At 54.0% G+C, this 9695-nt stretch overlaps 2 protein-coding genes across 3 annotated transcripts in view; both read left to right on the plus strand.

The window, feature by feature from the left end:
- The window catches only part of Scn1b (sodium voltage-gated channel beta subunit 1), a 10192-nt gene extending 3545 nt beyond the window's left edge, over positions 1 to 6647 (plus strand). Inside the window, exons 3-6 of the mRNA XM_028787612.1 lie at positions 373 to 613; positions 5329 to 5470; positions 5870 to 5941; positions 6033 to 6647. Coding sequence (XP_028643445.1) covers positions 373 to 613; positions 5329 to 5470; positions 5870 to 5936 — 450 coding nt within the window. The 3' untranslated portion in view covers positions 5937 to 5941; positions 6033 to 6647. The remainder of the gene's footprint in view (positions 1 to 372; positions 614 to 5328; positions 5471 to 5869; positions 5942 to 6032) is intronic.
- Positions 6648 to 7860: 1213 nt separating this feature from the next.
- Positions 7861 to 9695, plus strand: part of Hpn (hepsin) — a 16219-nt gene continuing 14384 nt past the window's right edge. Inside the window, exons 1-2 of one of the 2 annotated variants that reach the window (XM_028787642.1) lie at positions 7861 to 8041; positions 8435 to 8501. In XM_028787642.1, coding sequence (XP_028643475.1) covers positions 8489 to 8501 — 13 coding nt within the window. In that variant the 5' untranslated portion in view covers positions 7861 to 8041; positions 8435 to 8488. The remainder of the gene's footprint in view (positions 8042 to 8434; positions 8502 to 9695) is intronic. The other variant, XM_028787641.1, reaches the window with a different exon arrangement.

The following is a 9695-nucleotide window of genomic DNA, read 5'->3' on the forward strand; positions in this document are numbered from 1 at the left end:
GAGGGGCTGGGGGCGTGGCTCAGTGGTAGAGCCCCTGCCTAGAATCCCCCAGGGAGGGGCTGGGGGCGTGGCTCAGTGGTAGAGCCCCTGCCTAGAATCCCCCAGTGAGGGGCTGGGGGCTTGACTCAGTGTCAGGGCCTTGCCTGGCATGTTCAAAGATTACAATGCCAGAACTACCAAAAAAGAAAAGAAAAAATAACCCTAAAAAACAAAGCAAAACAACAAACAAACAAACCCAAAAGATGTCGATCCCATATATACTTCATTTGTCCTTGGAGGGGGGGTCAGGATGGGGGACAGGATGGGACTGACATATGGAAGACAAGCCCAGAGGGTGACTCATATACCCCACTCATCGCTAACCACCCCAAGATCCTACGCTATGAGAACGAGGTGCTGCAGCTGGAGGAAGATGAGCGCTTTGAGGGCCGTGTGGTGTGGAACGGTAGTCGAGGCACCAAGGACCTGCAGGACCTGTCCATCTTCATCACCAACGTCACCTACAACCACTCTGGCGACTACGAATGTCACGTCTATCGTCTCCTCTTCTTTGATACTTATGAGTACAACACCAGCGTCATCAAGAAGATTCACCTGGAGGTGGTGGACAAGGGTGAGTTGAGCCTCGTCACTCTCTGGCAAGCCAGATGGAGGGACAGATGGAAAGAAGGGGACAGGCTAGTGCCACACAGAGGCCGGCTAACACCCCGCAGCCATAAGGGAAGGACACCCCTTTTCTGGCTCTGGAATCTTCAGCTCTTCAGCCCATAGGAGGTCAGATTAGGCCTTCCCCCCCTCCCCCCCCCGACAAATGGTATGTGCGTCAGACTGTAGTCATGCTGTGTGACCTTTGACAGGTATATTCCTATCTCTGAGTCCCAAGCTTGTTCCCAGGGACGAGAGGATAGTCTATAGGGCTTGGTATGTCCCTCAGCTGAGGCCCTACAGTGGAGAGTGTAGAGGCTTTATTTGGGACAACAGTGGGAATACCAGAGGCCTGTGGTGCTTCTGAGCAGAACCAGCATTTTGGTTTAAGCGTCCTTGGACCTTTTCACCAAACCATTTTTTTTTTAAAGTTTTGAGGCAGGGTTTTGCTTTGTAGCCCAGGCTAACCTCCAACTCTTTTTTTTTTTTAAATAGGTGTATCCTAAACTTTTTTTTTTTAGTAGATATATCCTAAACTTCTCCTTTAAAAAAAGATTTATTTATTTTATGAGTGCTCTATCTGCACATGCCAGAAACGGGCATCAGATCACATTACAGTGGTTGTAAGCCACCACGTGGTTGCTGGACTCGAGCTCTGGACCTCTGGAAGAGCAGCCGGTGCTCTTAACTGCTGAGCCATCTCTCCAGCCCCTAACCTCCAACTCTTGATCCTCCTGTCTCAGCCTCCCAGTTGCTAAAACTACAGGCGTGTCTCACTATCACAGGACAGACCATCTTCTGATCAACATGTACTGGAATTTTCCAGAGTCCTATGTCTTAAAAAGTCAGGGTGCTATTCCAAGCCTGGAGGTAGTGAAGAACTCTGGAAAGTGGGTCACTGGGGGCCGATAGCAGTGCGCATTTTCCCGGATTTGGTACCTTGACCTCTGGCTTCTTAAAAAAACCCGGTTGGGCCCTCCCGCCAGCATCTGAGGGAGGAGGTTCACCACCCCCATTTTATGGACCCAAAGGCAAAGGCTCAGGGAATTTAACTCCTGTGACCAAGTCACCTGACTGGGTCCTGGATTTGAACCCAGCCCTGCCTGGGTTAACACTCCCTCCCCAGTCTGTTTCTCGAGTGCATCTGTGTTCCGTCAGCCAGAGCCTGCGAGATCCTTTTTATAATTAGCTTTTTTTTTTTAAATGTTTCTCATCAAAATGGCACAGAAGGCAAGTGAGAGGCACATTCAAGGGAGTCAAGGGAGTCACGGGGACGTCACCACGCTGCGTGCGTGGTGGGCGGTGACCACAGAAAGTGGAGCTTTGCCTGCGTGGACAGGGTTCAGCAGAGCTAAGGCCACCCTGATACCAGGCCTCACACACCCCAGCTTATGAGGGGGAAGCTGGAGAACACAGTCAGTCTCTGTCTCATGGGGGCCCTTGCGCAGGGCATGTGCAGAGCAGAGGTGCCAGCTCAGGCCTCCGTGACTGTAAAGCCTGCCTTTTATTCACATTCTCTGCTCCATTATAACAGCCTGCACGGCGGGCGTCTGTGTTCAGAACACAGAGAGCCTTTTCTGTTGACCGCGTGTTTCCAGAAGAATCTAGCGCGTACTACTGCTGTGTCATGATTCCGCTTCTTGACATTTTAAATTATGTTTAGATTTATTTATTTGTGTGTTGGGGGACGGGGCTATGGCACGCACAGGCCACGGTGCACGTATAGAGTCACTCGGAAGAGTCAGTTAACCCGTGTGAACCCTGGGGATCAAACTCAGGTTGTCAGGCTGGGCAGCCAGCCTTAACCTGCCGAGCCACCTCAGTGGTAATATCATCATATCATATTCTGATATTTATTTCTTACTTATGTGTTTATTTTGAGGCTTGTCCTCCTCTACTTAAAATAGTTCATACTAACCTCAAATTCACATTCCTGATTAAACCAGTTCTCCTGCTTCAGCCTCCTGAGTGCTGGAATTAGAGGTGTGGTTTGCCACGAAGGCTAAATGTGTATTGTTTGGTTTTCTTGGAGACAGGGTTTCTCTGTGTGGCCCTGACTGCCCTGGAACTCACACTGTAGACCAGGCTGGCCTCGAACTCAGAAATCCACCTGCCTCTGCCTCCCAAGTGCTGGGATTAAAGGCGTGTGACACCATGACCGGCTGACCATGGGTTTTTGTTTTTGTTTTTGTTTGGCTTTTTTAATGTTTTATTTTTTTAAATGTGCGATTTTGGGGGGCTTTCAAAGACAGGGTGCTGTAATGGTATTTGGGCTAATGTCCAACTTGCTATATAGCCAAGGGTGACCTTGAATTCCCGATTCTCCTTCCTGTCCCCCGCCCCCCATGCAAGGATTACAGCTATGTGCCACTTTGCCCATTTTACTGAGTATCGGGATGCAAACCAAGGCTTCTTGCATGCTAGGCAAGCATTCTGCAAACTGAGCCCCTATTTTTGGCTTTTTGACGTAGGTTCTCTCTCTGGGAGGTGCATGGCATCTTGCTTGGCCCCTACAAAGTCCGCTGCTGTTCCCACTCTTTGTCTTGCTATGCTTCTGGCATCGTCCATCAGCCAATAACCCTGAAACACAATGGAGACTCATCCCAAAGCACAGTGATGGATGAAGGGTGGGGAAGGCTCCTCCTGGGATGGGGCAGGTATGGAAGGTGGCAGGATGCAATTAGATCACCCAGCACAGATGGGGTAGGCAGCCCAGCACCACAGGGAACAGTAGTGCCACACAAGCAGGCCAGAGGACCTGAACCTCACAGCCTCAGAGGATGCTAAAGAATCTGGCTCACAGAGGGCTGCAGTGTGGGACCACAGGCAGTCTTAGAAGATTCCTGGTGTTTTAAGAAGGCAAAGATGGAGTCTCTGGTCTGCAATATCAGCTGAGGCTGAGGCAGAAACCTGGACTGCGGAGAGTTCAAGGGTAGCCCGGGGACCATGGCAAAACTCCATCATCTCATGAAAAATAACGTGACTCAGTGTACAGTTCTTGCCCAGCATGTGTAAGATGATGTCTAAGGTCTGGGTTCAGTCTTCAGGAAAGGGGTGGGGGCTCAAAGAGCCACCCAAAGGGAGCCACCCCCCAATGTGATCCAGTGAGATTTCCTTTGGCTTCAACTCCACATCTGTCAAGTGGGGAGTCCTGCAGACCATCCTCCTGAGATGCCCCATGGCTTGCTAAACATAGCTTGGGTATTTGTCAGCTGTTACGGGGGCTCGCCTTGGCCACAGGACTGTGGCCATGCACTCTGAGCAGTTATGCTTGTGGTTGAACCCTAGGCCAGAGCCCATCTTGGTTGTCTGTCTTTGACTCAGCACCAAGCTGTCTTCAGGCCTTGGAGTCTTTGTCTGGAAAATGGGCTGTAGATATAAAAGACGACCAAACTGAATATGGTTGTAGCATGGCTTACCTCTTGGCCTTTGGAATGCAGAGGCAGGAGGGTTGTGAGTTCAAGGCCAGCTTGGGCTAGGTAGAGAGTTCCTTCTCAAACAAAGACTATAATTTAGCACAGAGCCTGAGGAGGGGTCACTCATGGAGTGCGCAATGTCTGTTGAATGAATGAGTGAGTGAGTGAATGAATTGGGAAGCATCCAGCCCTGCACTCTGCCATCCCTCTCTCTGACTCAGAAACAGCAGCACCATCCAGGCAGGGCAGCAAGCACAAGGCTCACAGGAGGAAGACCTCAGGGACCCAGCAGGGGGTTGAGGGAGTGAGATCCGGGCTCCCATGGGGGCCAGGGACACAGGGTGGACACCAGCCAAATCCGGCTGAGGACCTGTGCCAAAGTGCCCTTCTCTTCCAGTCCCCTGGCTGGACGCGCTCCCTTTACAGTTTAAATTTAGGCCCCATGAAAAGAAGCCGTGGAGGCAGCCCAGCACTGCGGAAGCAAGCATGGAGGCTTTCTGCAAACAGCCAATGCGGAGCAGCGCTGGCTGCCAAGCTCCGTGTTCCTCTATAGCCTCTGCCCGGCAACTGAGAGTGTTCTGTCTGACAGAGGGGCTCGGAGATGGAGAAGTCGTTTGCCTGAGATAGCACAGCTAATAAAAAGCAAAGCCAATCGGAAGCCCAACAATAGGCCCAGAGTCCCAGCCTACAGTCACTCTCCTGTATGGCCCCCAACTACCACAGTAATAAGAAAGAGACCCCACTGAGGGTCATTGACAGGCTGAGCACTGTCATAAGGAATTGGTCTTTTGCTTCTTGTTATTTTTGTGTTTGTTTGCTTGCTTGCTTGTCTTTTGGTTTTGGTGGTAGTGGTGGTTTTTCTATTTTTGCTGTTGGAGGCAACAGAGGCCCAGAGAACCTTAGTCATTTTCTCAAAGTCACACAGTTGGCAGAGGTGAGATTTGAGCCCAAGGCTTTTGATTTGCAGAATTACAATATGTAAGGTCTCTCTCTTTCTCCCTCCCTCCCCTTCCCCCCTCCCCTCCTGAACGTCACAGATGCCACATCGAGGCACACTGGCCCTAGGCCCATCCAAGCACCTTGTCACTTATCAGAGTAACTGTAATACCTCTAGAAACCAACATGGTTACCTTGTTTGTGGCCCAAGCTCAGAGAAGTTGAACCACTTGCCTGAGCTCACACAGCAAGCGTACTTCCACAGTGGGGGCTGTCCTTTCTCCCTGAGCTAGGGCCTCTGGCACCTCCTTAACCATGTCCGGCCCTGTAGCCAACAGAGATATGGCATCCATCGTGTCAGAGATCATGATGTACGTGCTCATTGTGGTGTTGACCATATGGCTCGTAGCGGAGATGGTGTACTGCTACAAGAAGATTGCCGCTGCCACAGAAGCTGCTGCGCAAGAGAACGCGTGAGTGGGGCTGGGAGGGAGGGCCGGGGCCACCTAGGTGCCATCTGTCGCTCAGAGTATCTGTGTCAGAGGCGACTAGGGTAGTTGCTCGCAGATGCGGAAAACGGAAACCCAGAGAACCGGGAGGGTGGCACCGCTGCCAGGCATGGAAGCCGGAACTCGAACCCAAGCCTTCTGGTTGGCAGAGTTACAGCTTGTAGGTCCTGTGCCTCCACAGCTTCCTGAATGTCCCTGTCGTTAGAGGACTCTCATTCAGACTCGGGGGGGATTGGGGGCACAGTCCACAGCCCTCTCTAGTCTCGAGAGCCTTGCGTTTCTGAGACAGGGACGCCAGTCTACCCTGTTCTATTCAGGGTTAGGCCCGGAGAGTCATTGTCTGCCTTGCCTTTCCTTGCACAGCTCGGAATACCTGGCCATTACCTCCGAGAGCAAAGAGAACTGTACAGGCGTCCAAGTGGCTGAATAGCGCTGGTAAGGTTGATGGGCCGACGGGTCTGCGCATCGCCAACCAGGAGGGATCAGAGACACACTCCTAAGTCTCCATCCACTTCTTACCCTGCAGGCTCTGGGCTCCACCTCAAGGAAGAGCCAGCCCCTACGGGTACCCTCCCGCCCTGCAGTGGGGATCAGCCCCTGGTGGGTACCCTCCCCCGGCAGTGGGGAATCAGCCCATCGGTCTCCCCAGCCTCACAGTTCTGCAGTGGAGCCACCAGGGTGGGAGCGGGCAGGGACTAATCCCACCTCACCCACCGCCTCCCACCTACCCTCCCACCGCCATGCATGATGGGTGAAGCAATATGGCCGCCCCACCCTGCTTTTGCTGCCTGTTTGGGGGAGGGGGCGGTGAGGCGAGGGGGCAGGCCCCGCCCCTTCTTTTTGCTGATTTGCACATAGGCCACTTCCCACACGCACTGCCGGGCCAGCCGGCCCCACCCCTGCTTGATAGGGTCAAGAGGGGTCGGGACAGGGACAGTAGTGGGCAGGGGGTTCTGGGCCTCATCTCCCCCTCCGCTTCCTCCGGCTGGACCTGGGGTTCCTTCCCTGTCACACCTCCTAGTCCTGGCCCACCCGCCCTCTCTCACCAGCCTTCAATTGTGGTCTCTTGGGAAGGGCCTCTTCGGCCTCCTCTCTTTACAGAACTAGTTTTTGTTCATGAAATAAAGATTCTTGGACTCGAGTCTCTATTCTCTCATTCACCCCCTCAGCCCTCCCGCCTCCACCCCTCAACCTCAACACCGGGCCTCATGATGGCGTTTATTGGGAATCTTCATTCCCAGCAAGCAGCAGTGACTCTGCCACATTTAAGGGTACCACCCGGAGCTGTTGATGTGGCTTCGAGCTTGGTTAATGCTGTGACTCTGAGAGTCGTTATTTCATGGAGTAAGACTCAGGACAGGAGGCCGGAAGGTGGCTTATGTGATCCGCAGGACAGACAACTGGATGTTAGGGTTTTATGGGTCTTGCTATCCTCTGAGAACTGTGAGTAAAAGTTTTGTGGGTCGGGAGATGGAAAGGGCAATACACTGAGACAGAGCAAGAAGGGTGGACGGAGGCAGAGAGACGGAGCAGAGGCACAAGTGCTCAGGAGACCAAAGAGGAAGAGAAGAGCCAGGCTCATCGGCCAGGCAGAACCAGTGTGGCCCCTGCCTGAGAGAGGCTTCAGGTCTGTGGCTGGAGGACGTACAGGGACAGGGAGAGAGGGCAAGCAGGTGGCCTGCTGTGTAGGGACAGCTGTGGTGACTCAGATGCCAGCAGGGCCACAGGCAGGTGTAGACGGCCTTCTGAGCTGTTTATCTGGCTCGGGTCTGGGGGTCTGACGCTAGCGGCCCTTGCCTTCTGGCGGGACCGGATACACTTGCGTCTAGTCCCTTCCGGCCACTTGGCCTGAGCTTGGGCCTGGACAACCAGTGTTGCATTTTCAGGGCCAAGCCCCCCCATCCCCCATCAGGACTTTCCGGGCTCCAGAGGTCACTGGGCAGGCAGCATAGCGGCTGCCAAAACAAACCACCCCCGTGACTTGTAGGAAAGTGGCTGGGGGAGGGGCTGGGCCCCCGCTAGGGACAGGAAGGGCTAGAGGCCCATGGCGGTACGAACAGGATCAGAGGAGGGTAGGGGACTGGCATGGAAGAAAATTCGAATGGAGGACCACATGGCTACAAGCATGGCAGACCGGGGGCAGCCAGAAATTTCCACTTCATTCCTCCAGTTTGGAATGCCAGCCTTAGGGCTCTTGAGCACCCCCAAGTTTGTCACAGACACACCTGAGTCCCAGTGGAGGTGGGAGGCCTGGTTGGTAGCTGAGCCGGCCTGGTCCAACCCCTGCGGGCCCCGCCCCATCAGCCAGGTGGCCTCTGTGGCAGCCTGTCCTGGGGTCCGCCCTTCCCCGCCCCGTCCCCGCCTCCCACCCAGCCCCCTCCTCCTCAGGTGAGGCCGCAGGCTCGGCAGGCCCCACGCTGCTGGCTGCTGCTGCCACCTTTGCCTTCCGGGCTGCCCGCTGCTGTGGGGACATCATGCCCCTACCCAGGCCCGGAGACTAACCCCAAATCTGCACCATCTGCGGCGAACCCCAGGGTAAGGCACAGAATGCGAAACCCCTCATTCCCCACCAATCTGATGCCCAGCAGTCCGTAGAAGAGATCCCCCAAACCCCCAGACTACTCCAGCCTGATTTCCCTGCTAACTCAGAAGCCCGAGGACTCCCCCAACTTCTCCTCCCTCAAAATCCTCAAGTCCCCTGGAAGTTCAACTTCAGCAGGCCCGCCGGTCTCTGCCTTGCCACTCCAGGTGTCCCCCTGGTGGCTGGCCACACATTGCCACCATTGACCCCGGCCCAACCTCTGTCTTTGCATGCTCTGGCCCCAGCCCAGGACCAGCTGCTCTCTGGATGAGAGCCTGGGACTGGGGGCGCCAGGACAGAGCCAGGCCAGGCTCCCCCAGGCCATGCCTCCTTGTTCCTGTCCCTAGGTTCCGCCCCAGCCCAACAGGTCAACCTGGGAATCATTAACAAGAGTCCCTGACATGGCGAAGGAGGGTGAGTCCCCCTGTCTCTGAACCCCAGCTTCAGCCCTACCTGGCACCCCTCTTTGGTTTGTCTCTCAGCCTGTACTCAGACCCCAGTCTTAGTGTCCTGTCAGACTCAAGACCACCAGCCCAATATCCTCGGCTATCTGATTAACTATTAACTGGCCCTTCTGCGTGGCTGTGCCTCTCCGATACCCCATATGACCTTCCTAGTGTCTTGCCTCAGTTTCCCCTTACATCTCAGGGATTTCTCAGCTAACCAACAACATGTTGTCTTCTGGGGGTTAAGGTGGGGGCTGCTGCTGCTGCTGCTATCTCTGTTAAGGATGTTGAGCTAGTCGGGTTGCTTCTGCTGTCTTTTACTGTGTGATCCTGGGCAGGTAACTTCACGTCTCTGGGCTTCAGTTCACCTTTCCCTGCAGTCAATTATGGATGGATACTAATATCCCCTCGGTGAGGTGGTTGGGATCATAGAACACACAGGTAACAACTTGGGCCTTGGGGTATGAAATAAGTGTTATACCTTAGAGGTGTTCTGATGGAGGTCAGTCACTGTGGGAGCTCAAGAACCAAAGACCCAAGACACCCACCCCCCCAGTTCCAGGCATATTCCTTCTATCTCTTGGCTTTGTGGGCAAAAGTGCAGAAGGGGGACTTTGGACTTGACCTGGACAGATAGAGAAGAGAGACAGAAAAGCCATCCCAGACAGTCGCTCACACTGGAGGCCAGCCTCCGTCCTTACCTTGTCAGTTCTTGGGGACCAAATGGCTAATCAGGGACAGTCCCCACAGCACCCTCTGATGCCCCCATCCTTGACTGTCCTCTAAGAGTACACTAGCTGAGTTTGATCCTAGGCACTCTCTAGCTGTGTGGCTCTGAACATGCCTTGTCCTCTCTGGTCATCCATTTCCTTTGTTAAATGGAAATGGTCACTGTGTGCTATGAAGGGGACTCAATGGGAAGCAATAAAGGCGTGGGCCCGATGATAAGCACCGGTGTCTGGGCTCCTGGAGTGTCGGTCTCTACTCATGTAACAAGTCAGACTCCAGAGATGAGCTGTGATCTGCTGTGAACCAGGCTCCTCTCACCTTGTGCTGAGTGATCAGGTGATGGGCAAAGCCTTGCCCCTTTGGGACTGCTCTCGTTCTCTCTCTCTCTCTCTCTCTCTCTCTCTCTCTCTCTCTCTCTCTCTCTCTCTCTCTC

Source organism: Grammomys surdaster, unplaced genomic scaffold, assembly GCF_004785775.1.
Source record: "Grammomys surdaster isolate TR1022 unplaced genomic scaffold, NIH_TR_1.0 125671, whole genome shotgun sequence".
Lineage (NCBI taxonomy): Eukaryota > Metazoa > Chordata > Mammalia > Rodentia > Muridae > Grammomys > Grammomys surdaster.